This window comes from Oryzias latipes, chromosome 24 (genome assembly GCF_053564925.1).
Source record: "Oryzias latipes strain Hd-rR chromosome 24, Olatipes_Hd-rR_3.1".
Lineage (NCBI taxonomy): Eukaryota > Metazoa > Chordata > Actinopteri > Beloniformes > Adrianichthyidae > Oryzias > Oryzias latipes.
The window spans coordinates 24123498-24150467 of NC_136260.1; the positions used below are offsets into that span (position 1 = coordinate 24123498).

Below are 26970 nucleotides of genomic sequence, written 5' to 3' on the forward strand. Positions count from 1 at the left end.
ACACATTCAAAAAGGACTGGAGGGACGGGGGAGGCTCCGCCTCCTCAGCTGAAAGGGTGGAAGTGGCTTTGAGAAGACCTCAGAGTGGATTTTTCCGCCTCTTTTCCTCATGTGGTCAGCGATGGTTCCTGATGCTCCTAAACCTCTCCTCAGTGCACAGCTTCTATTTTCTCAAGCTTTTAAGACAAGGATAGAAAAATCTCTTTAAGTGAGGAAATGTTTATGTCTGTGGAAGAAAGAGTTACAACCAGCCAACATTTCACAAAGTAAAGACAGTAAAAACAAAGTAAAGTACAATAAAAGACAGACATAGATAAACTGACACTCCTGAACGGTAAAACACCAAACGGAGTCGACCTCCAAAGATGAGGAGCGCCAGGCGAGCTCTCCTCTGGGTTTATGGCGGCTTTTGGGGATTTTTAAAAAAGATTTTGCTTTGAAGACCTCGGGGATCGGGGCCAAAGAGTAGGGGGTTAAAGGTCACCAACGTACACAGGAGTTAGGGTTAGGATGGCTCTGAAAACCAAAAGTGAAATTATACTCGTCTATTGGCGCAGAGTTTGTATGAAGTGGAAAAAAGGAGGATCTTTGTGGAACATAGATGGTTTCTACATGAACACTGTGAATTTCTGTTAGAGAAGGCCAGCAGGGACTTGTAGTGGATGCAATTAGATTTTCACGGAAGGAAAGAGGCTGAAAGGAACCGCCTGGTTGAGCAGCTTAAGTCGTCTGCTGAGGATTTTCAACGATCTTGTAAATGTAGATTTGACACAAACGTCGCACAACCTTTTGTCCACTTTTGTGTGAATCTCTGGAACAGTTTGTCCTGAGAGGAACTCAGTTGCTGATAAACATTTACAGAAATCCCAGTTGTTCCTTCAGAACGCCTTGAAGCCTCAGTGAAGCGGCGAGGTTACTGATTGAAGAGGAAAATCACTCTGCAACAGACGCTTCCGTTCAGGTCAAACATTACATGAATGTTTCTGATCTCTGCAGCCGTCGTTACCAAACCACAGCAGCAAAGCAGCAAAGCATTAGACACGGTCATTCCTGTCATTCATCTGCTTCCTCCACCCTGACACAGGACAGGCTTCTGCAAAAAAGAAAGAAGTCGCTTCTGCACAATGTCACGTCTCGGCGTGCACTGTGAGCCATGAGGGAGTGTGTTGTAGCACGCCGCGGTTATTGCTGCAATGCTTCTGCTTTTAAAAAAGACACGGCATCTTCTGCAGGTGCTGTGGACACGCAGCTTCACCTGCTGGACTTCTTCAGTCCAAACTGGGTGATTTCTGCTGCCGTGGTTCAGACACAGCTTGCGTTTCCTCCCACATACGTTGCATGTCTGTGCAGGTTGTGGTATTTGAAAACCCAATCTGTATTTGTGGTTTCTGCTCGTGTGATCTCTGTTTTCACACAGCCTTTGGGCCAAGGCGGGCACTCGCAGCGCGACACGCAGAGGGCTGGGGGGAGGCCTGAACTTCATGTTTTCAGCACTCCAAGTCACTGCCGTGTAGAAAAGCTGCTGAGCTGTCGGCCTGAGTTTATTCCCCAACAAACTAAAAACGCTCCAATGAAAATCCAGTTTCTGCTGTTTTTAACATGTTCTTTAACATTTTTATGCCAAGATGGAGGACAAAGATAAAGAAAATTCAGAGTAAACTCGCTTCTGAGAATTTTTTTATTCAGATTGTTGTGAATCAGATGCTGTTGGAAAAACTACGGCAAGCCACAAGCTCCCTGCTATTCTGATCCTCCACCTGCAGACTAACAGATCCATGAACGTCTCTGTTTTCCTGGTCTGAGCTGGAATCTGGATCAGAACCGGACGGATGGATGGATCCAGTAATGGGTTGGGGGTGTGAGGGGCTGTAAGCTAGCAGGAAATCCTGCTGCTCTGCAGAAACTATGTCCTAGAAAGCGACTGGGTTTTGTGATTTTGTCTAAAAACAGCAAAATCCTAATTAAAAGACCACTGGAAACATTTGACAGCAGATCAGAAGATGAAGGGTGTTTTTCCACCAGCATGCTGTGGGAAATGATGCATTTCTATCTTTTACATTTGTCTTTCCATCAGCTCTGGTTTCACTTTGAGTAGACAGAAACACGATAGCTCGTTAAAATACAATTTTCTGTGGTCCAGGTTCTTGAGGTTGACTCGGATTAGTTTAAAGATCTAATTACACCTAATAGAAAACAAAAGTAACTCAGGAAATCTCTAATACCTTGTCGATTCTCAAAATGTCTTAAATTAAAGATTTTTTTGAAGCTTTTTTAACCTAATAATTTGAAGCAGAACTTTGGTTTGTGGATGGTGAGTTTGTTTTGTTTCAAAGATTCTTGATTTATAGAGACGGAAAAGTTTTATTCAGTAGAAATGCAGAAAACTCTTTTTTTTTTGCTGTATTATTTGAACACAAAATATTTCCAATTACCGGAGCAAAATACCTAAATACCTAATTCTAAGATTGAGTGCCAGAACTGTAGTGAGAAGACAAATTCTACTACTTCTATTGGGAGTTTCTCACTTTCAACAAAGGAAAACATTTTTTTTCTAGGGTTCCACCACTCATCCAAGCGGCTTCCTCAAACATTTCTTTGGTTTATTTGGTTCTCCTTCAAGACTCTTTGATGAGAAAACTGCCGTTTCTTCTCAAGTTTCCTTTTCTTGACTGTTCTGGTGTCTTTTTTAGCACCAAACAAGGTTGGAAATCACTGGTTTGCCCTTCACCGGAGCTCCGTCTGCTTGTCATTGGTTGAACACACCTGTTCGTGTGATCAGCAGAGGTTGCTGGGATATATAAAGACCCCCCCCCCCTCCCCGCATCCAGGTTTCATTTGCATGATGAAGCCACTGTGGGCGGTAGGCATCTATGGCAGCCACATATTTATAACAGTCTGTGTGGATTTCTCTTCCTCCACATGAACTTTGGTTTTTGGCGCCATGGAACTTCCCATGCCCATATATGGAAATGTCAAATGGCCTTTTCGTTTGCTGGTCTTTCAACCAGCCCCCTCCCTGTTTGGTTTGGTCACAGATAGACCAGTGAGGGGTTTTCATGTTTCCAAACCATCAACATCAACCTGAAGGTTTTTGTCAAACTCTGTTCATTTTATTCATATGTGAATTAGCATCAGGGTTTGGTATCAAACCAGGAAATGTTTCACAAACTGCTGGCTCATTGGTCTAAAAAAGTCTGCATGATCATTTTCCCACTGCGGGTTCACTGAGCGCTCTACCCACATGGGGGGTAGAGGTGAGGTTTTCCGGTATCTCAGAGCTGCCTGTACCTTCTTCAGGCTCCAGGACTTCCTGTGGACGGTCCATGAATAATAGATGGCCAGATGGATTCAAACCCACAGCACTAATGGTCCACTCTAATGGAGGGGGGGGGGGTTTCTCATTTACCTACGGTTCACACCCGTCCCATGTAATGCACACCTCTCCTGGCCCAGAGGCTGCGTTTGCACCAGCGTGCACTGGACAACTGCAAAGTATTCTGGGAGCAGATGCAGGTTTCACTTCTGGTTTCAATCCCTCCTTTGGATTTAGGATCAAAAGCAGAGGAAGACGGACATCTGCAAAGGTCTTCTGTGACATTTGGTGACCTCTGCTAAAAATGTATCCATTTAGTTTGAGAAAAAACAAACACAGCTCCAATTATAAATCAAAAAATAACTTTTGGGGAGCGTTTCTGCCGCAGAGAGCTGTTGGTGAAAGCTGTACAGGACATTAAACATAAACGTCTCGCATTGATTGACAGAACCCAGGTCTGACGGGCGTCTCTGCGTGGTGCGTTCACTGAACTCTGGACATTAGTGGAGCCAAAGAACCCAACTCAGTCCGATATAATAAACCTTTGGCAAAACAAAGGAGACAATGTTAAACACGATGAAACAAAACCAATTATGAATGGATAAGTTCTTCTGGTTTGACTGACAGAGACGCTCGTCAGACCTGGGTTCCATCATTCAACTGCTGTCAGGGTTTTAGGGGCATCAAGGGAGGGGGGCATGAGACGGAATAAGGGGTTTGGGGAGCGTGGAGCTACTAATACATAAATAATAGAAACTTTTGGGGAGTGTTTTCTTCTGCTGTCTTTGTTGTTTACCACAAAATAAAGAAACTTTAATATTTACTTATTTCTGCTCCATATGATAATGAACTGTAGGACACCTCTGTAGGAGGGGGGGCAGCAATATCTAGTGAGCCCCCCCTCCACCACCTCCACACAGCCTCGCCCTCTGGGGAGTTTTTGAAAATGGAAAGAAAAAAATCCCCCTGTTCCATCCCTAACGAAGAAATCCGTTTCAGTCCACCTGTCCAGACTTAGTCACCTCGCTCCCTCTAAGCCAGATCCTTATCATTTCCTGTCTGTTGTTTGTCTTCAATGTTTAGTCATTTCCCAAAAGTAGCTTGATGTGGTTTGAAATGGATGAGTGATGCATCATCCAGTTTCCTCTCAAAGGTGTCACGTCCCGCACCATCCTGATCAGAATCTCACTTTCCCCACTAGGCGGACCTAAAGGCAGAAAGGAGTTGACGCCCCTCTCTCCTTCATGACATCCGTGCATTCCTCTTTGGACAAGATTATTGTCAGACTAGCTAGTAATCAGAGATTATTTCACTTATGGCCCCCTACCTCACCTCATAGTTACATTATATTTATAACTATAATGATCATCCATTATACATATTTCTTTGCAGAGGGAGATGGTTTCATGACCCGGGTCAGGATGACTTAGATTAATATTGTAGAAATATTTATAACCTAAAAATGTAGATTTTCTATTGTTGTGATTATTCTCACCATCTGCTATCAGTACCATAGTGCATGCATCTTACTATTAACACGTTCGAATTACACTTAATCACAATTAGTTGTTGTCAGGTTGCTAGAAGTTTGAAGCTGGGAAAGTATGGAGCACTGGGGTTCTGTCCTCTACTCATCTACTTCTACTCTCCTCAGTTCTTGATTATTTAGTTGTCATTTAGTTCTCTGCGTCTCTTTTGTTCCTCTTTCCTTCCAGACTCCTGTTGGCTCATCCGTGCTCCAGTTCCTGACCGAGTACCTCGTCTCTGCTCCTGCTCCTACACCTGGATGTGGTTCCTGTCTCTGGCTCGACTCGCGCCCCTGACTGTCCCCACAACCACGGCTGGATGAAGCTCGTCTGCTGGACTTTATATATGTAGTTGTAGATTTAGATAAGTTAATTCTTCTCTAAGAGTTCTGGTCCATCACCTGTCCGTCCTGGGGGAGGATCCCTCCTTCACCCCTGAGGTTTCTTCGTTTTTTCCGGAATCCATTTTTTTAGGAGTTTTTCCTTACAGAGAAGGGGGGTCTAAGGGCAGAGATGTCCAGTTTAGTTTAGTTTAGTTTAGTTTGGTTTATCTTAGCTTAGCTTAGCTTAGCTTAGTTTAGTTTAGTTAAGCTTAGCTTATATTAGCTTATCTTATCTTAGCTTGGCTTAGTTTAGCTTATCTTAGTTTAGTTTAGTTTAGTTTAGCTTAGCTTAGTTTAGTTTAGCTTAGCTTAGCTTAGCTTAGCTTAGCTTAGCTTAGCTTAGTTTAGTTTAGTTTAGCTTAGCTTTGGTTAGCTTAGCTTAGTTTAGTTTAGCTTTGGTTAGCTTAGCTTAGTTTAGCTTAGCTTAGCTTAACTTAGCTTAGTTTAGTTTAGCTTAGCTTAGTTTAGTTTAGCTTAGCTTAGCTTAGTTTAGTTTAGTTGAGCCATTACTTATTGAATTCTATAACTTCATGTTCTTTATGATTCATGTTTATTACACAATTACCAGCATGAAGCCCATTGAGACGACTATTTTTTAATTGAAATGACTTGAATTAAATTAACTTGAATTGACTTGAACACCTCCATCTGACTCAGGATCAGGCTGAGGACCAAAGTGACGAAGCACAAAGTTCAGCAAATTGTTGTTTGGATGAAGACATGAGTGACATGATCAGAGGATCTTATCACTTGATTAATCACTTGATTCGCTTTTTTAATTACATCATCAGCTGTTAATAATCAGTTCATTAGCTGTTACTTAATCAGTTTATTAGCAATTAATTTATCACTTGATTATTGTTTAATTAATTACTTGATTAGCCGTTAATCAGTGTATTAGCTTTCGGCTCCCTTTAGGAGCCTGCAGACTTGCAGTCAGTCAGATCGTTTTGGCTCCATATTTTCCATTTATGTTCGATTCCATGACGTATTTCTGGCCTACCACTCCACCTCTGACCACCTCTGTGGGCTTTTCTTTGTCTTCTCTGGGTAGATGCATGTGTGACCCTGATCTGTTTGTGTCCATGGCGTCCAGAGGAGTGTGGACCCAAAACGCCATCATCATCTTCACATGTCCGCCGTGCTTCATGGGACGTCCCAGGACCTTTTATCTGCAGTCAGAGTTTGTTCCTCCTGCTCTTGCTCCTCCTGACCACAGACGGTCTGCTCCTCCATCTATCAGAGCCTGTCTCCCGCTGGGGTTCACTCACAGACGACAGAGCAGAGCCGCTGATGTCCTGCCGCTGCTTGTTACTCTGTTTGTCCAGGGAGGACAACGCCTACCTGCTCAGACCAGGTGAGAGCAAAGAGCGCTGGAGGGAGTATGGCAAGCCCACAGGGTCAAAAAGCTGCAGTGAGGCTGTGGAATCACGGCAGGAGACTTTTTTGTATTCATCTCAAGATGGAATAATTATTTTATGATAATTTATTTTAAAACTTTAACAGCACTAAAAACTCTGTTTCTCTTAGTGTCGAACACACATTATTTCACATTATTTCATGCGACACATAAAACAAACAGAAGCTGAAATAAACTTTTACATTTGTACAAAGGTTTAAAGACAAAACAAAACAGTTTGTAATGTTTCTTTAATTGTTGGTTCTGCCGGCTTGAGGGGATTCTGATGGTTTCTGAGGGAGACCAGCTGCAGCGTCTCTAATCAGCCGGTTGTGTGTCGGCTGTGTCGCATTTCCTGTAGAACTTTCAATCTTTGGAGAACCTTTCACTAAAAACGGGAAATACGTGGAGAGGTACAGAGCCTTGAACTTGGTGCTGGAGAAGCAGTAGACCAGTGGATCCAGCAGACAGTCCATGTAGGACAGGACCAGGAGGCCGTCAAAGACCGCCGTCGCTTTGTCCTGGATCTGCTCGTTCATGTCCTGGACCCGAACTATCAGCAGAATCATCCGGGCGATGGTGCAGGGCAGGAAGCAGAGGGAGAAGACCACCATGACGGTGGTCACCAGGATCACGGCTCTCTTCAGCTTGGTCCTGTCCCCAACCGTCTTTCTCCTGAGCCGGTTCACGATGCGGGCGGTGCAGTAGACCAGGATGGAGAAAGGGATGAGGATCTGGGTGAAGAAGATGATCTCTCTCAAGAAATCCTCTGGGTCCTGAAACCAGGATGTGGATAAAATTACAGATGTAAAAAATCACCAACAATAAGTTTTTACATATCTCTGACTTTTTTTAAAACAGCGTGAACAGATTTCTGAGCAGATGTTGGAACCACCAATGTCAGGATCTTCTGCAGTAAGTTCTAACTTCTTCTTGTGTTTTCTAGCGTTTCTCCTCTGACACTGTTGTCTGTCACAGTTTACATCTGGCGCCAGTGTTTGGCAGTGGAGTCGCCATCAGTGTGTGAACGTGTGTTTCTGGGTGAATGTGACTGTGACGGTAAAGCGCTTTGGGCCTTCAAGGAAGGTAGAAAAGCACTGTACAAGGATACGCCGTTTAGCATATCCTAAAGTCGACTAAAACAGAGAACGTTCTAGCGTGGACTCATCGACCGCAACCCCGTCGAGTCTGACAGGTTTCAACATGCCTGGACGTCCATGCATGTCTGCGCTGGTGTCCTGGACTCCTGCATGTTTTCTGTCTTTGCACCTCTACCAACCAAGATCTGGACTCAGAATGGTTTAGATCCATCCTCATAGAAACTAAAACATGTTTGACTGAAGATTGTTTGAGAGATAGAAACTTAAAGAAATGATTACTCGTTTGAACCTTTCAAAAACTGGAAAAAAAGCTTTTGTAAAAGTCCCAAATCTGACAAATGTCTCCATTCCAGCTGCAGTTTCCTCTGACGTAAGACAGATGTTGCTTCAATGAGAACCACGCTGCTGTTTGATGTCACCGCTGGCGTGTTGCCATACATTCAACCTTTTGGTGACAAATGTGGAGCGTCATAAAACCTGCTTTCTGTCCACCTGGTGAATCATTCAGAACTCAAACATTTCCCAAAACTCTGTATCGCTGCCAAAACCAACGGGAAGCTTACCCGAACCAACGCATCCTCTTTGCTTGTGTTCGTGCCGTTCTCTTCAGGGTTTGCAAAGTTGTTGCAGCACTCAAAGTTCTTCATCATAGTGGGAATGGTGAAAAGGAAAAGGATCATCCAGATGATAAACGATATCTGGGGGGATTTCTTCAGCGACTTCAGGATCGTTTTCCGTCCAGGGTGCACCACGTTAAAGTAGCGGTTGATGGAAATGACGGCGAGGAAGGCGATGCTGGCGCCGCGGTTCAAAAACAGCATGAAGAGCATGGCTTTGCACGTCACATCGTTCCCGCTCCTCCTCTCCCCCATTATGAAGTTGTAGGACTTGATAGGCAGACAGAAAAGCAGCAGCATGTCGGCCAGCACCAGGTTGAAGAGGAAGACGTTGTTGGTGTTTGATTTCCAGAACTTGAGCTTGAATATGAAAAGGTGGAGGACAGATCCGTTCAGAGGCAGAGCCAAGATGAAGATCAGGATCATCACACCTGCAAAAAACTTGTACAATCCCAAATGTGTGACATCGCATTCCTCAATGAGCTGAAAGAAGGAAGCATTGCCTGTTGGTGTTCTGGCAGTCATTTTAGCAGGCAGGGCCTTAAAAACAGAAGGAAAATCTGCCCCAGCAGCAGGGAGAGGCAAACCTGACGCTCCTAACAAAGTCAAGAAATCCAGACCAGCAAGTTCCTTCTGCTTCCTTAAAGTTTCTTTATTATTCCTCTTCTCAGCTCCTGCATCGGAGTGTTGGATTTCCAGCTTTTCCAGGTTAGGTTCCTGTTCTTTGGGAGCCACTGTAGCATTCAGAGCAGCTCTCTGAGAGTTTCAGACAAATAAATGCCCTCAGTGAGCTGCTGCTGCTGCTGCTTGTAGCACCTCCCATTTCCCTGAGGAGGTGAGTCACCAGTTACTTTTCCACCGCTGGACCGGCCCACCGAGCACTAGAACCGGTACCTAGCCCACTTTACTACGCCAGCATAATAAAACACTGCCAGACGCTCGGAAACCAACTTCCAGCGTGAACGCCGTATGGAAGGTGGCGTGTGAGAACATGCAGGAACCAGCTCCCAGGCTGCTCTGTTCCACGGGTTCCCAACCCCGTCGGGGGAGTATCCTCCACATCCCAGCAGATCCCAAAATGCTGCAATGGGATATTTCAGGAACGCTCTTCAGAGTTCGCAGATGTGGATCTTTGGGAATTGGTGACAGACGCGTGGGGAGGCGGACTCAGAGCTTCTGTCAGGGCTTTCTACTATTTAAGGAAAAATGAGCCAAAGCTGTGAGGAATGCTGAATCCAGAGGGAAGAACTTTACTTTAAGGAATGAGATGGGGGGGTGCATGCCTTAAACACCTTCCCTGCCTGAAAACAAGTCCACACAGCTCTGCAACTCAGACTCTCGAGGGATGTGCTGGAAACGGCTCAAGAATGTGACCACTTTCAGACACAACTGCAGGAATGTCAAACCTTTCCTTCCCATGATTAGAAAAATCCTCATTTTTATTTCTGTGCAAATGAAATAATCCTGGATCCACTTTTATGGACCCTGACGGCCGAGGGTCCCTCAACCAAACCCAAACCCAACAGTCATTCCAATGAACCAAACAGATCATGAATGGGAATTCACTCACCGGAAAGACATTAAGACCAGCAGCGTTTTAAAAGCTCGTTTTAAAATCAACTGGACCTCATGATGTGCAACGACTCACAACCGGGTTAAAGATTAACCCGAGTTAAAGGCCCACAAACTGGGCCATTTTCTGGCTCCACAGAGAAGTCGGTGGTGGACGGCGGCGTGACGCCCTGACGTCTCTGCAGATTCTAACCTTTCTCATCTTCAGGAACGTAGTACACCTGAATTTTATTTCAACACCTGAGTACACAGCAAGTCTACTATATTGACCACATGCATGTAGTGCAGAAAGTAAAGTAACTGAATACTTCTGACTAAATTGGAACATTTGAAATTGTATTATTGTATAGAAAAAGTGAATTAAATATACCGCCTCACTTTTAGTACAGACGTGTACTTGTACTTAAATAGACTACTTTTTGCCAAGGGTTTGCCCTCGCACACACACACACACACACACACACACCCACACACACACAAAGGACTTTATTTCATCCAATATAAACTTTCTTTATTGCAGCAAGAGGGAAGTACAGAGCGAATAAAGCTGTGCTGTTCCTGTCCAACACTTCATCCTCCCCCTCAACAGACGCTGGTGTACTTCATGTCTGACTCAGTGAAGTTTTCAAAAACTTATATTTTTAGTTAGTATCATTTTTATTTATTTGTCTTTTTTCTTTAATCCATTATCTTTTGCTTATCAGGAGGTGGCCTCAAGCCTTCATGGCTTCTTCCACCTCCCTGCATGCTTTCCTGATTTATTTAATGTAAAGGATCCAGTTTTATCTGCTGTTTAATTGTGATGATGCTATTCATGTGCTAAATAAATAGATAAAATAGACATATTCTTGAGCTTTAATCAATCTTTACATGTTTCTTCCACTAGATGACAAGAAAAGATTGTTTCTTTCATGCGCGGTGGTCTCTTCAGCTACAGTTTGGACAAAGAGGAAAGGAGGGTTGTTTCCCTGCTAATTGTCAGATTTCCGAGTGCCCATGAATGCCTCCTGTCAATCGGCTGAAGTATACTCCAGCGGTTTTCTGGATGCAGTTCGGGGAAAAAAGTTTAAACTCCAGAAATCAGTGATGGGCAGATGAAGCTTCACGAAGCATTGATGCCTTTCAATTGGTTCAGTCCAATATTTTCTTACGCACAAAGAAACATTAGGAAATGAAAATTTACAGAGAGGTAAGAGTAGGGATGGACTTAGATTATATGGGGGTGGGTCTGTGGAATGGGGGAGGGGTGATCTTATCTTTAAACTAATTTGCTTATTTTGTAATAATTTTCCTGGTGTCAGAACTTTTTTTTTGTCAAAATACATAAATAAAGATGATAATTGATTGAAACGGTTTTGGTCTCTACAGGTTGGAACTACGACAGAGTTTTAGGGCCACCAAAAAAAGAGTCAATTTAGGAGTTGTTTTCTCATTTTACGAGAAAAAATCTCGTAAATTAAACAAGGTTTTTTAGTCAATTTACAAGATACAGTAGGTTTGTTTGACTGTATGTAAAACAGACCAATCACAGCAACAACACACGTGTGATGTCATGAACACGGATCAGTCCATCATTCCAGTCCTTTGAATAAAGTCATGTGACCATCCAGGGTCTAGAATGTTCTAAGAATGGCAAGGCAAGTTTATTTGTATAGCACAATTCATACACAAAGTAATTCAAGGTGCTTCACAAAACAGAAAAATGCATTAAAATCACAATACTGACATGGTGCCTCTGCCAGCTGCTCTCCCCCTCCCCTGCCTGCTCTGCTCCGGACGCGACCAGCTGTCTCCACTTACCCTCATCACCGCCATGGCCTCTTAAGGAGTTCCTGGACCTCCACTCGACGCCAGTTCGTTTTCCTCCCACGGTGCTTAGTCTGACTTGCTCAAGTTCTTGTCCTGTTTACCAAGCTTCATGTTACTAATTGCCCCTATCGTCTCTGACTCAGGAATAATCTACTCTGGATCTCACCTGGTCGCTGTCCCCTGGTTCCACGCTGTCCCTCGTCAGGAATCCTGCTGCTGCTCTCCTCCAGCCAGCTGCTGCGCCCCTGTTGGAAAGAAGCCTAAGACTCACCTTTCTATATAAAGACTTCTTAACTCATCTTATTGTCCTAGTCTCCTTCTGGGTTACAGCATCTGGGTCACTCTGAACTTTTGACAAACCATGACAAATACATCATAGAAATAATCAACATAAAATTTACTTTAAAAGAAAAGAAAAAAAAAACTGATTTAAAAATAAAGGAAGGAAAGGAAAGAAAAGTGCAGATAGGACCTTTCAGTCATATACACGGCTAAACAGAAATGTTTTAAGTCTAGATTTGAACATGAACACAGAAGAGGCCTGTCTTACGCCTTCAGGGAGGCTGTTCCAGATTTTAGCTGCAGAATATTGAAACGCTGATTCCCCTTGTTTAGTTCTGACTCTGGGAATCAACAGGAGGCCGGCCCCTGAGGTCCTCAGAGTACGAGATGGTTCATATGGCACTAACATGTCAGAGATGTACTTTGGTGCTCGGCCATGGAGAGACTTGTACACAAGCAGAGCTGCTTTGAAGTCTATTCTTTGAGGTACAGGGAGCCAGTGCAAAGACCTGAGCACAGGACTAATGTGATCATACTTCCTGGTTTTGGTCAGGACTCCAGCAGCAGCATTCTGGATGTACTGAAGCTGTTTTACAGCTCGTTTGGAGAGGCCGGTGAGCAGGCCGTTACAGTAGTCTAACCTGCTGGAGACAAATGCATGAATAAGTATCTCCAGGTCTGGCTTTGACACTATGTTTTTGATTTTGGCAATGTTTTTCAGATGGTAAAATGCCGCTGATGTTACTGACTTGATATGGCTGTTAAAGTTCAGGTCAGAGTCCATGATTACCCCTAGGTTTCTGACTTGATTTGAGGGTTTAAGAGACAGAGAATGAAGGTAGCTGCTGAGACTTTCTCTTTGTTTCTGTGGGCCAAAAATAATAACTTCGGTCTTGTCTGAGTTTAGCTGGAGAAAGTTGTTCTGCATCCACGCACTGATCTGTTGGAGGCAGTGGCTGAGTGAATCCACCGGCCCATATTCACCTGTTGTCAGTGACACATAGATCTGAGTATCATCTGCATAGTTGTGATAAGATATGTTATTACTGCGTATTAACTGCCCTAGTGGCAGCATGTAGAGGTTGAACAGAAGGGGTCCCAGGATCGATCCCTGGGGCACACCACAAGTCAAGGCCATGTAGTCTGAGACACAACTCCCAATTTCAACAAAATATTTCCTGTCTTCCAGATAAGACTTGAGCCAACTTAGGGCAGATCCAGAGATGCCAACCCAGTCTTGGAGTCTGAGCAAAAGGATTCCATGATCAACAGTATCAAAGGCAGCGCTCAGGTCTAGTAGGATCAAGACAGAGACTTTGCCATCATCAGTGTTCAGGCGGATGTCATTGGTTACCTTGATAAGAGCAGTTTCTGTGCTATGATGAGGTCTAAAACCTGACTGGAAAACATCAAATGAATTGTTTAATAAGAGAAAATCAGTGAGCTGTTGGTAGACAACTTTTTCAAGGACTTTTCCTAAAAATGGCAGATTAGAGATAGGTCTGTAATTATTCAGTACAGTGGGATCAAGACCGCTTTTCTTCAGGAGAGGTTTAATGACAGCAGTTTTTAAGGCCTCTGGAAATATTCCAGATTGAAGAGACATGTTAACTATTTGAGTAATTGATGGCAACACACTGTTCAGGACAGACTTTAGAAATCTAGTGGGTAACACATCAAGGCAGCATGTAGACGAGCTCAGACGGGTGATGGTCTCTTGGACAGTTTGGTCAGTGACAGGTACAAAGTGAGTCAGCTTAGAGTGAGTAGGTGGCCGTTGGATAGTTATATGTGTTGTGGAGTTGATGGCTTTTTTAATGCCCTGAACCTTGTCATTGAAAAATACAGCAAACTCATTACATTTAGGTGTGCAAACCAGTTCTATTGGTAGCTGGGTTGGAGGGTTAGTTAATCTGTTTATTGTTGTGAACAGGACACGAGAGTTGCTGCTGCAACTTCCAATGATTTCAGAGAAGTACCTTTCCCTTGTTCTGCATAAGATCTGGTTGTAAGCGTACAACTCCCCCTTATACATTTCATAATGAACCTGGAGTTTTGACTTGCGCCACTTTCGCTCAGCTCTGCGGCACTGTTGTTTCTGTGCCCTGACTAGATCATCGTTCCTCCAGGGAGCTTTCTGTCTATGTTTTCTCAACACCATATATGAATGTTCGCTTTGGATTCTTTGGATGTGGAAAAACAACAGTGGTGAACTTTAGGAAACTAACATGTGAATGGATTTGACATTCATTCTAGTTTACTGGTTGGTTTGGACACAGATTTCATTTAACTTGATGATCTGGAAGAAATCCAAGAATCTGGAAAACTGTTCAGGAGCAGGAATTTCTGTCTGAGTCTCACTGCTGGAAGTTTGGATCAAGAGGATCTGGATCCACTTTAGGACAGAGGATCTGGATCCACTTTTGGTCAGGCAATTGAATAAGATTTGTTGTGACGTTTAGTGAGATTGGTTTAAAAAATCAGTAGAAATCTGCTGATTTAAGCCCCTTAACCCTTGTGCTATCCTAGGCACTTTACCATTGGGAGTTGGGTCATCTAGACCCACTAGACAGTGCTCTGAACCTTTTTTCTTCAATGATTTGTGATCTTCACTGGTGTCCATGGATTACATGAAATCTTTCCACCTTTATCCACCTTTGTCATGGTAGGGAGAACACCTCAATGGAAGGGGGGGGTCATCTTTGATAGCACAAGGGTTAAGTTAGGGATCATCTGATAATAGAGGCCCTCTGCCCTTGTTATTGAAGACGGAGAGTCTATTTTCTGCCAGTGGAGGGTTAAGTCCTGGCTCCTTCTGACATGGAGGAACATCCAGCTTGAGGAGAGGTGGATCCCTGAGGAGGGATTCCACCGCAGAGGAACTCACGTCTTCTATTTGTCATTTGTGTCCTGTTATTTACCCAGTTCAGCTCATTTTATTCTCTATTTTCTCATCAAAATTGCTGTTTTTAATTCAGGAAAACAGAAAAAAATGCAGATTTTTTTGTTTGATATATAAAACTATTGATAAGCATCAACATAAATGTAATTAGACGACTCATCCAATCCTTTAAAAACATTTTCATTTTAAAATTAATAATTTTTATTTCAGTAAAAACTATCCACAATGAATTTCTGAAAAGAAAAGAGGAGTTTAGGCCTATCATTGACTCTCTTTAACCCTTGTGTTATCCTATGGGGTCCAGATGACCCCCCCCCCCTTCCATTGACGTGTTCTCCCTACCATGACAAAGGTGGATAAAGGTGGAAAGATTTCATGTAATCCATGGACACCAGTGAAGATCACAAATCATTGAAGAAAAAAGGTTCAGAGCACTGTCTAGTGGGTCTAGATGACCCAACTCCCCACGTTAAAGTGCCTAAGATAGCACAAGGGTTAACTCTACTAGTCTCCATGGCAACTACAACAAGCATCCAAGATAAGTTTCTACAAGGGATCAGTGTAGCCTTTTTAACAGCAGACAAAGAGGAGATTCAAGAAGAACTGAAGACTGAGGACTAGTCCATCGTCTCCCTGCAACAGCCGCTGATGGAAAATCCTAAAGAGGGATGAAGACGCTCCAGGAAAGAGTCCTAATCTGTCATAAACCATAAAGTCTAAAGACAAATACACAAAACAACATGACTAAACATCCTCGAGCTGCAGATTAATTCCGTTTAAAAAACATCTGAACATTCCCACCCCCCAGGAGTCAAGAGTTTGAAACGAGGAAGTTATTGTTAGTCTTCAGAAAGACTTTGACCTCAGGGCTGCTTTCAGGCTCCAACGTGGAAATCTGATCTCCAGCCTGAGATGAAACAAAAACAGGATTTTTTTTTTACTTCCAGGGCCAAGACCATAAATAAACCCAAGCTGGAAAAAGATCAGAAGAAAGTTGGAACAACGGACTTTTGTCACAGAAAGTCAAAGAACGCCAGTGGACCTTCAACACCTCTGGAGTTCAGCTCAGTTCCCATGGATTCCACCGCAGGCGGCGCTGGCGATGCCACAGAGATCTTCCTGTCCTCCACGACTCTTCAGCTGCATCTCCTGTGTGCTTCAGTGTCCTGCATCTGGTGAAGTCGCACTCCAATCATCTATTCTCTGAGCGTCTGCAGAGGTCTCTTCATGATGCTGATGCCATTTACAGCCAAAACCCCAAAAACGCTGTTTTTGCAGAGTGGCAGGAGTCCCTTCTGTTTTATAGAGGGGACTGTTGCCGTGGAGTAAACCAGCCCCCCCTTCCCGACATCTATCTCTCCCGCTCGCTTACCGTTCCTCACACCTCCAAGCTAACATTAACAGTCCAACAAAATGGCAGCAAGTCGGAGCTATCCAGCCACCCAGTTCTGATCCAGATTCCAGAAAGATGTTCATGGATCAGTCCATCTGACAGATGACCAGAAAGGGGCGGAGCAGGGAGCTTGTGGCCCCGCCCAGCGGATTTTCTACGTCACAAATACAATCTTTTTCAAACATAATTATTTCGTCTGCTCCCATGTGACAACGATTTGAATCAAAAATGCAGTTTTAATCCTAATTTTCTTCGGAAACGTCGTCCATCTGGAAAATGCTCCAAGAACGTGTTAAAAACACCAAAAACGCCGTTTTCATCTGTGGGTCTTTAAGGTTCATTTGCTTTTTCTTCAGATAATGTAAAAAACAAAACAGTGGTACATTTGATCCGGAAGCCCAGATTTGTTTGTTGTTGGATTTGAACAGAACAAGAATTAAACAGAAAACATTCAAAGTAACATCTCTCCTTCCAGTTTGAATTAAAATGTTCATTTTTTCCCACTTTACTCTAAAACAAGCCGTCTTTAACTGCTTTTCTTGAAGGACACAATGAAAAAGCCATCTGAGCTCCATGAGGAGGAGCTTCGTCAACATTCCCTGGAAGTTCAGACCTGCCGCCACGGCTGGCGGTAACGGACTCTAGATGGACACTCAGCTTTTGGCAAAAGGATCAAGTTTTCTGAAATGTAGGGCACCACTGGTTACTTTAGGAACAAACAAACCACAGCGAACGAGAAGGCCTCACAAATGATAAAAACAGGGAAATGAGTGGAGAGCATCTGATCCTCTCTGAATCAGCTGTCAGACCGTCGGCGTGGGGCCGGGAAGATCCACGGATTCAGGGATCAGACCTTACAAAACAGCCGGTAGACCGAAGAAAACATGTTAGAATCAGCTGCTCCAGATAATTACACGGAGGACTTCCACGATGAAAGCACCGATCCTCTGCTATTAGAGCAACTGCATGGAAGCAAACAGAGAAAACGCCTGTTCAACATGAAAACACGTTGAAATTACAGTTTTCTGAAACCAGGAAGGAAATGTATAGATTGAGAGGAAACACAAAAGTCTTCTTTTGGTCATCAGATAACATCCAGTCGCAGCAGAGAAACTGCTTCACCAGCAAACCCATAATCTGCTCCGTCTGCGGTTCAGGCGCCTGTTACCATATCACAGTTTAGGACAAGCGGATAAATGCAGACCCAACTACTGCATGGGTTTGGTCTGCAATGAACGCTTGCCTGCAAACACAATCATTGTTGGATCTGAACCCAGAAGAAGGCCCGTTCTGCTCAGACATGGTTAAAGTGTTTTGTTGGGGCAAACAGAATTTTAGTCCTTAATAAGGATGGACAGCGTCTGCATCCCTAAACGTTACCCCTGACTGGGACTCTCAGACCTGATTAATGATGTTCCATCCATTTTCTGAACTGCTTTGGTCCTGATCCGTCCCAGGCCCACACTTCTGATCTATTCTGGAATTTCAAATGAAACGGTGGCATCAAAGATCTGACAGCGACCGCATCAGATGCTTTTAAACGGAAGGAGCTGGAGGATCAAGCTGGAGGAGAAGCAAAGAGACAAGAGAGGGAAAAGCAGGAAAAGAGTAGAGCTCAGAAGACTTTTTTGTGGTTTTAGGACCCCCCCCCCCCCCACGTGCTCCTTTGCTGACTTCAGTTTGAAGCGGACTTCCTGAAATCGGCCTTCGTCAGTCTTCAGTCACATTACAGCTACATAACGTAGCAGAGCTGGAGATGCTGAGCTTCTCTGTGGATGGATCTCTCTCAGGATGGATCATTGAATCCATCAGATCAGATCATGGATGTTCTGGAGATCCATGCAGGGAAGGAGACGTTTGAGGGGAGGAGCAGGGATTGTGGGCGTGTCCCCAGAAGCTTTCATCACGCCGTCCCTACCTGGACTGGCAGACAGAGGGTGTTGTCTACACAGGGAGGGACTTTCTCCTCACATCAAAGCCTCGGGCGACATTCTGCTCATCAGTCGAACACCAGAATACAAAATGTTTTTCTTTGTTTTAATTGGAAAAAATGTGTTATGTTCTGCCTTTTGTAGACAAAATTAAATCTTGAAAGAAGCTATGAAAACTCATATTTAAGTTAATCGCTATGGTATTTAGAAATATTATGTCTTGAAATCAGTTTATTGCTCTAAAAGGAGTTTTAGACCTTTAAAAAAGATATATTTATACACTTTCCCCCAATATATTCTATTTTAAGTACTACAACAGTCCAATGTTCCTTAATTCTTAAAAGTGCAACAAGAAAGACACAATTTAAGAAAAAAAAGTCTTAAAAATGGATATAATAACATTCAGACTTCTGTCAAAACATTTGTAGTATATAATGAGTCATCTTTTTCTAAATCAAGTGTGTTTCTTGAAATGACACAATTCACCATTCACAAATAAAACTCCTGCATAAAAATGAAACGGAAAAAAAAATTGTTTTATTTGAGGAATCTTTTCAATTTAAGATGCTTTTAAGATCAAATGACTCAACATACACCAACTGCAAAGTTATTAGGCAGTTAGTTTTCTCTTCTATCAAGTTTAATAAGATATTCGGACTAGAAACTGGACAAAAACATTTGGGGAGATGTTGTGTTTCTGCAGTGCATCTCCCTCTGGTTGTCCATTGCTGCTTGGCGTGAAGACGCCCTCGCCTTTGGAGCCTCTGCAGGCGGTCCAAGCTTCAGGTGCTTTTCCATTGATGTTTCTGCTAAATGTTTGCACAAGTTACAATTTTCCAGGAAGGATTCTTGAGCTGGAAGCTAACCGTGCATTTTTACCCAAGCTTTTCCTCCCAGCTGTTTCAGATTGTCTTCTGGAACCTTAAAGCTCCGGCTTCTGCATTCTGCCCAGTTCAAGCTCTGTTCATGTCTGTACAGAACAGTTCTTAGTGTCATGCCCCCCCCCCACACAGGGAAAAACCTCTCACAAAGCAACAACTGTCAGGCTGGATTGCAGAAACCATCATTATGGCCTATAAAATGAGTCGGTTGGATCCCTGCAGGAGTTTATGGCCTCTTCCTGGACACTTTCAGAGAATGTCAGTGAAGACATTTTCAAGGCTGCTAGTTGGGAAACCAGCCTGAGTCCCAGCCGCCCATACGGATGGATCCGGGCTGTCTGTGGGTGAAAAATGGTCACACCTGTATGGGTCACGCAGGTGACCTGAAGGAAGTGTCAAGGTCATAGACCGCTCAGTTCAGCCCACTGTTGTTTTTCCACATCCAGAGAATCCAAAGGGAACATTCTAGACACTGGATGGTCACATGACTTTATTCAAAGGACTGGAATGATGGACTGATCCATTTTTCTATAAATCATCTGGATTAACTTCCCTCAGACAGACCGATCTGGTTGTATTGTAGGAATAGAAATTGATTCATTTATTAAGTCGATCAATCATTTTATGTCTTCTTGGTTCCGGTGAGGAGGATGGCCTGATGGGGGGGGGGTCCTGTCCTAACTCACCATTTCATTCATTCATTTCCATCTCAGTGGTTTCATTTTTAGTAACTTGTTCACAAACTACACTAATGTGTCATTGTAACAGGAAAGACATCAACGTGTACTTGTGTTACTTTACAGTTGCCTAACAAACTGCTTGTCATGACTCGACAAGTCCGTTTCACAACACTGTCTCTGTGGCTGAGCTCTCATGAAACGGCGTCAGTCCCTGCATCGCCGCCAGACGCACGCTTGCTAAGCCTTAACTGTCAATCTGGAGAGGGGGATCCTGCAATCCTGAAAAGCCTTTTGTTACCAAACAAAAGCCACTGGAGTTAGTTAGAAATAGGTCGTCATAGTTTTAGCAAACCTGACAAGCTCAGCCTCCTCCCATGTTTTTGGTGAGGTTTTCCTCCAAATGAAGGGGCTGGACATCTTCTGACGGGATTCAAACTCTCAGAGGGAGGAGTTTCAGGAGCAAATCTGGACAGGTTCCTGCCTGTTGGTTTCAGATTCAGACATCTGGCCGTCGTACTTTATGGATGAAGAGCAGACAAAATGACAGCCGCTTTCACTTCAAAAGACAAAGTCTGCACAAATTAGCAGAGCTGAACGTCTCCTGACTGCACAGAGGACGCAGCAGCTTCAATCATACATGGACAGACAAACAGTAATAAGTCTCTGTTCGGTTAAAGTGAAAAACAGTTTGATAGTTCCTAGGAATCCTTAACGGTTCAGATGGTTTCGTTTTTTTTACTTTTTGTTTTGTTTGACTTCTTCCATGTTTTTCCTTTTTCTCATCATCTTCTTCCGTTTTGTCCCCTTCGGCGTCACGGGGCTGCAGGAGTCCATCCCCGCCATTTTTTTTTCTCCTCTTTCATGTCCAGGTAGGTTTAGGTTAGACACAAGGGGTCTAAAGATCAACCCATTATTGATCAATCGATTTCTGTTCCTAGGGTTGAACCAGATCCATCTGTCTGAGGCATAATCAATCGACCTAAACTATTAAAAAATCATTTCATAATAAGATAAATAGATAATCAATGTTGGAAAATACATCTGGATTGAAGTATGGTGGGTTTATATGACTGTAAGGTAAAACCGACCAATCACAGCGGACAACACACGTGTGATGTCATGAACATGGATCAGTCCATCATTCCAGTCCTTTGAATAAAGTCATGTGACCATCCAGGGTCTAGAATGTTCTAAGAATGTTCCCTTTGGATTCTTTGGATGTGGAAAAACAACAGTGGTGAACTTTAGGAAACTACCATGTGAATGGATTTGACATTCATTCTAGTTTACTTGTTGGTTTGGACACAGATTTCATTTAACTTGATGATCTGGAAGAAATCCAAGAATCTGGAAAACTGATCAGTAGCAGGAATTTCTGTCTGGAAGTTTGGATGAAGAGGATCTGGATCCACTTTAGGTCAGAGGACCGGATCCAATTGGATCGTTTAGAATGAATCAATATGGACTAGGAATTGGATCAGCAACCACAAATGATGATATGAATTGATTTACAGCCCATCATGGATCTTAATTCTTTAGGTATTTAAGAGCAGAGTCTGTTTGGCTTTGTTTTTTTCTTTTGGCTGTAGCCCTCAGAGCTTTCCACAGCAACCGAACCTGTTTGGTTTTAGTTTGTTATGTTTTAAATCAGTTTTTTGGGTTTTTGTTGGTGTATGAAGTTCCTTCATCTCCAGTCTCCTGCATTTGTCCTTCATTTCATAAATACGGCTCTGTTACCGTCTAACCAGCCGGTATTGTCTCCATAAAACTAAAAGTTAATTGTTTTCTGTTTTGAAAAATACTTTTAAAGTAGATTCTATTCTCTCCTAGGAGCCTCTAAAAGGCTGTTGGAAAGCTTATACCGTCTCTGTATTTTGATATATGCCTCGTCTTGTTAAACCTGTTCCAGCCGTGACTCATCCTTCAGCCTCATTGACCTACATTCCACTGCAGAGGCTTGTAAATTCCACTAGACGTGAAATCGTGTTTGTGGACCCCAAATGGATAACTTTGAACAGCCTCTCTGTCTAAACGACTTCATCTTCTTCCTCGTCTTCATTTGTTCTTCATTTTCGTTCGTCGTGTGCTGCCACTCGTTTGAAATCATCCAGGTGTGTTTTTCAGCTTCAGGGGCTTCATGCTGCTCCACCCTCTTCCGTCCTGATCGGGACAGAACACCATGTTCTGCAGAACCTTCTCAGCGTAGATCTGTCATGCAGTTCCTCTGAACAGTCCTGAAAACGTCCTCAGACCTGAAGTGCTGTAAAGGAGATGTTTATTGCAGTGTCACATAAGCCTGTGCAAACAAACTCTGTTGGACACTAAAGCACTAAATGTGTCGCCGCGTCATGCGTGTGCGCGCATGTGTGACACGCACAAATGGAGGCGTGCAGATAAGACAGGCATGTTTCTGCAGAGAAGAAGGCATTGAGATGAAACGTTTTCTTCAGGAAGCTCACATTTCCACCCAGTGGTTGTTCAGGGTACTACAACTGCAGCTGACGATGGGTTTTTGTCAAAAATCTAAGCAAAAGTCAGATTAGTAAAGATTAAAACACATGGAGCTTTATTTGGTCATAAAAGCTGACTTTGCTGCTTTTTGTTGTGTTTTATCAGCAAAGAAACAGCAGAGTGAAGGAAAAAGATGAGGAGAATTTTGGGAGGTTTCCATGATAAAGTGTCAGACTGACCTGAGGAAAATAACTCTGTGAGTTTGGTGCACAGGTGTCTGAGGTAAACAGGTGTCTCAGGTTAAACGGGCCTTCACGGGCAGTGAAAGCCCATCTGTGGTGTCTGGAGTTCAGGAGCTTCGCCAGCATCCACCTTTGGATTTTTGGGATAAGTTCAGTTTAGCTAACGGGATCATCCTGTTGATCATCTGTTTTTGTGAATGAATGTATTTGAAATCACATTTTCATAGAAAGAAAGTGTGTGTACGTAAGCGTTTCTGCCTAATGCTGCGTTCACACTGGCCATGTGATGCGTGTTCATGCCGTGTTCACACTACCTGGTACCTGCGCAGGTCCTGGCAGATGGAAGAGCCTCGCTGTGAAATGTCAAAGCGGTGTAAATCCGGTGAATCCCCCTCCAGGCTTTTTCTTTCACAGCTTTTTCCGACAATCGAAAGACTTGGTGTCAGAATTCTGGCCGGGCACCAACCGCAAATATTAGTTTCTCCTTCATGATTGATTTTCAAACTGTTGGCACCTCCTGTTTAGAAAAGGACGCCATCCACACGTCCTCTCCCCACCCTGGACACCCTCCCCAGCTCCTGCTGCCTCACCGGGGGGGGGGGGGGGGGGGGGGGGGGGATCATCAGAGACGCTTCACATCTCGGACCTCCCTGATGGATCTACTACAGGTCAAGCAAAGTAAGGACAAAAAGACTCCAGAACAGTTTTTATCCGACTGCTGCAAACATTTAAAACATGTCAAGGAAACGTGAAGCCTGGACCTCGTCTTTATGACACTTATGGTGGATGTTTTCTTCATATTTATTATTATTTCTTCTGGTTTTAACAATTTCAACACATATTGATTGGTATCCTGTTTTTTTCAAACGACAAACGAACAAATTGGTTTTAATTTCTTGTTTTTAGTTACTGGATAATCATCCAGGTCATGAAAAAGTGAAAAGTTTAACTCTGAACTGAAGAAGCTGCTCAGGTGAGAGGCAAACCCAAAATCTGGTCCAGTTGAATTTTTATCAGAACTTTTCTCTTTTTATGTGTTGTTTAACATTTTTAGTCATAAGTTTATACCATGGGTTATTCTATTCTATTCTATTCTATTCTATTCTATTCCAGCCCAGTGGCCTTAAGGGGTTGGAATGGGGTGGGGGGTAAATCCACCAAATGGTTCCTGAGCGTGGCTGTGTCTGCAGCTCACCGCTTCCGCAGGGGAGGGGTCAAATGCAGAGAACTAATTTTACACACTTAGGTGTGTAGTACCACACCTTAGTATTAGTAACTATCAACATTGAACTTTGTTCTTCATTTAACCCACAACTTTTGTCACACTTGGGTTTTCTCTTCTATCAAATAGCATTTCTTCCATGTACTTTAATCTACTGTTACTTCCAGTAAACATCAATTAAATCACATTATATATCAAACAATCTGACTTCTGTTTAGTAACAGACATGTCAAGAAGATTCACATCCAAAAATGTTAGACTGGTTTACAGATATCCCATGAAAACACACATTTTTCCTGTCCTGCGTTGGGTTTCTCAGCAGAGACATTTCCACGGTGAAGCGGCACGCCGCCCCATCAGAACGCTCCTGTGTTTGTCTATAAATAAAGAAGGATGTCCAGAAACAGCCTCCGATGACCAACATGGGGACATGTTGATGAGGAACAGTGACCTGAGCAGAATCAGCAGCATAGACCTGTCCATTCCTTCTGATGGTTGGACATCTGATGGATGTGTAGTTATGGTTATTTCCTGTCCATAAGGGTTGGGTCGTCAGAACACGTCAACACTCATCCGACTTTATCTAAAGGTCCCTCAGAGTCCTGCAGAACTTATCATCAGCGCTGGAGAGGTCCAGGTTTCCATCCCTCCTGAAGTTTCCACCTGAAGGTCCGTCTGAAGATCAGCTGTCCAGCACCACTGAATCCCTTTTGCAGGATAAAGGTTGAGCTGATTTTCTCATGGAGCCGTCTGCTCGCCTCACTGCCGTTTGGACTAAAAACGGGAAATACGTGGAGAGGTACAGAGCCTTGAACTTGGTGCTGGAGAAGCAGTAGACCAGCGGATCCAGCAGACAGTCCATGTAGGACAGGACCAGGAGGCCGTCAAAGACCACATCTGCTTGGTCCTGGATCTGCTGGCTCATGTCCTGGACCCGAACTATCAGCAGAATCATCCGGGCGATGGTGCAGGGCAGGAAGCAGAGGGAGAAGACCACCATGACGGTGGTCACCAGGATCACGGCTCTCTTCAGCTTGGTCCTGTCCCCAACCGTCTTTCTCCTGAGCCGGTTCACGATGCGGGCGGTGCAGTAGACCAGGATGGAGAAAGGGATGAGGATCTGGGTGAAGAAGACCACCTCGGTGAGGCTGTCCACCACGTCCTGAAAGGACAAACATTTTGGTGAGTCTTTGGTCCTCTGTCTCTAACTGTCCACTGCAGTCAGCCACAACTGATCAGTTTAAAATGCTGTCTCTAATGGTCGATTAGTCTTTGGTTTGACATGTTTATTCCCCATACTACCCCCTGCATTTACCCGGACTTGGGACAACTGCTGCGTCTATCTTTCTTTTAATTACAGTTTTCTGAGTCAATTTGCCGTCACACATTTAGGACTTTACCTTCGTTGTGGTGCCATTTTCACCGTGATTCTTCAGGCTTTTGCAGCACTGAAAGGTCTTCATCATGGGCGGAATAGTGAGGGGGAGGAGCAAAAGCCAGATGAGGACTGAAATCTGGGGAGACCTCTTGAGCGCCCTCAGGAGGTTCTTCCGTCCAGGGTGCACCACGTTAAAGTAGCGGTCGATGGAGGTGACGGCGAGGAAGGCGATGCTGGCGCCCCGGTTCAGAAGGAACATGAAGAGCATTGCTTTGCACGTCACATCGTTCCCGCTCCTCCTCTCCCCCATTATGAAGTTGTAGGACTTGATAGGCAGACAGAAAAGCAGCAGCATGTCGGCCAGCACCAGGTTGAAGAGGAAGACGTTGTTGGTGTTTGATTTCCAGAACTTGAGCTTGAATATGAAAAGGTGGAGGACAGATCCGTTCAGAGGCAGAGCCAAGATGAAGATCAGGATCATCACACCTGCAAAGAACTTGTAGATTTCCTGGTGTGTGGCGTCGCAGTCCTTATCCTGATGATCATCAGAGATACTCAGGTTGTTTTCCATTTTCAGGGACCTTATAAAAAACACATTTTAGCATCAAAACCGCGTCCAGAAGCCGGTCCGGATTCTTTTGTTTTACCTTAAAAAAAGTAGAAATCCAGTCAGACAAGTTTCCTCAGCGCTTTTGGTTTCACCTCGTTTTCAGCATCAACATCCTCCTGTAGACCCAGAAATTAGAGTCCGGTTCTGGTAAAGTTCTGTCTGGAAGTGACGGCTCCTCTCTGCTCGGTCTTATCCCCGCTGCACCTGTCCTGTCCTGAAGAGCTGAGTCACCAGCAGCTTTTCCACCCCTCCACCAATTGAATCTGGTTATGCAAATGTAGGAAACTGTTTTTGACTGACATCTGTGTGAACGTAAACAGGACCCTGCTTTTGATCTTTTGTTACATTTTATGCCTAGCTGACAACTAAAACCCAATTCTGGGCTGCTTTAAACATTAAAAACCTGGATGACCTTTGATGTTGGAACACAAGCATCACCTTCCAGCTTGTTAAGGTTAATGTCCTCATCCTGTCCCTAAAGACCGGCCGCCACAAACCCTGAAGTGAAGTTTGCAAAGGTTCACATAACCAGTTATGAGTTACAGCACTATTTTATTAGAAGGAGGCATTTCATGACCTCATAACCTCATATTTAGTTTAAAAACACACAGAATTTGAAATAAAAAGATTCAAGTTCACAGTTTTTTTTAGTTTGACTTACAAAAATTGTCTTGACGGTGAAAGATGGTAAAGTCAACCAAATGAAATGTCTATCAGGCTGCAGTGGATGCAGTTTGTTATTTAATAAATATGAGGACGTTTGCATTATGAACAAATAAAAGGTTAAATCTGGATTGACCTCAAATCTCATCAAATCCCTGCCTATTGGTTCTTTTGAGTGCAGAAGTCTTCTCAGTCTGAGGACATTTAAAGAACGTTCATGGTCCCTGAAGTCTTTAGGCTGTTGAGGGAAATCCTGGGTCTGGTGTGCAGGCGGAGCATGACGTCAAAGCAGCGTAAAACATGCTAGATGAGCTCAGCTTACCTTAAAAGTGGCCGTTTTTGAACCCGTGTGAAACGTGATGCTGTTGCAAATATGTTTTACATTAGTGAGGCTAACGTTACAGCATGTGCAGTAAATGTTTTTTATGCAAATCGTAGACAGATGAAATTAAAAGTGCCTCCTGGTCAGTGCAACATTCATGCCTTAAAAACAACTTACTATTCAAAATTATACAGAAAAAGTGCTTCATATGTGTTAGAAACCAGAGCATTAAGGATGTATGTTAGTCCACGTTCCACAGTGGTACGGTGGAAGGTCACCAGCAGTCTTTGGGGG

At 43.6% G+C, this 26970-nt stretch overlaps 2 protein-coding genes and 1 long non-coding RNA gene across 4 annotated transcripts; 1 reads left to right on the plus strand and 2 right to left on the minus strand.

Annotated features, from left to right (window-relative positions):
• Positions 1–6693: 6693 nt before the first annotated feature.
• On the minus strand, positions 6694–9263 carry LOC110013322 (hydroxycarboxylic acid receptor 2). The gene is made up of 2 exons (XM_004083305.5): positions 8285–9263; positions 6694–7397 (listed from the first exon to the last, which is right to left on the minus strand). Exons 1-2 carry the CDS (start codon positions 8861–8863, stop codon positions 6873–6875), a joined length of 1104 nt encoding a protein of 367 aa, XP_004083353.1. The 5' UTR covers positions 8864–9263; the 3' UTR covers positions 6694–6872.
• A 2376-nt stretch (positions 9264–11639) lies between these two features.
• Positions 11640–12017, plus strand: LOC105357123 (uncharacterized). Its single transcript, XR_911146.4, has 2 exons — positions 11640–11781; positions 11863–12017. It is a non-coding gene; the product is annotated as an uncharacterized LOC105357123 (long non-coding RNA).
• Positions 12018–24259: 12242 nt separating this feature from the next.
• On the minus strand, positions 24260–25816 carry LOC101166024 (hydroxycarboxylic acid receptor 2-like). Of its 2 annotated transcripts, XM_023953270.2 has the most exons (3): positions 25729–25816; positions 25104–25662; positions 24260–24865 (listed from the first exon to the last, which is right to left on the minus strand). In XM_023953270.2, the coding sequence occupies exons 2-3, from the start codon at positions 25650–25652 to the stop codon at positions 24386–24388; spliced, it is 1029 nt and encodes a 342-aa protein (XP_023809038.1). In that variant the 5' UTR covers positions 25653–25662; positions 25729–25816; the 3' UTR covers positions 24260–24385. The 2 variants fall into 2 exon arrangements, with proteins under 2 accessions (XP_023809038.1, XP_023809039.1); XM_023953271.2 differs by having other exon boundaries at positions 25104–25778.
• Positions 25817–26970: the final 1154 nt, after the last annotated feature.

Coding starts and splice junctions, on each gene's coding strand:
- LOC101166024 (XM_023953270.2), bottom strand. CDS start 25,652: ATGGAAAACAACCTGAGTATCTCTGATGATCATCAGGATAAGGACTGC. Junction 24,866..25,103: donor AAAATGGCACCACAACGAAG/GTAAAGTCCTAA, acceptor TTGTCCTTTCAG/GACGTGGTGGACAGCCTCAC.
- LOC110013322 (XM_004083305.5), bottom strand. CDS start 8,863: ATGACTGCCAGAACACCAACAGGCAATGCTTCCTTCTTTCAGCTCATT. Junction 7,398..8,284: donor AAGAGGATGCGTTGGTTCGG/GTAAGCTTCCCG, acceptor TCCTGGTTTCAG/GACCCAGAGGATTTCTTGAG.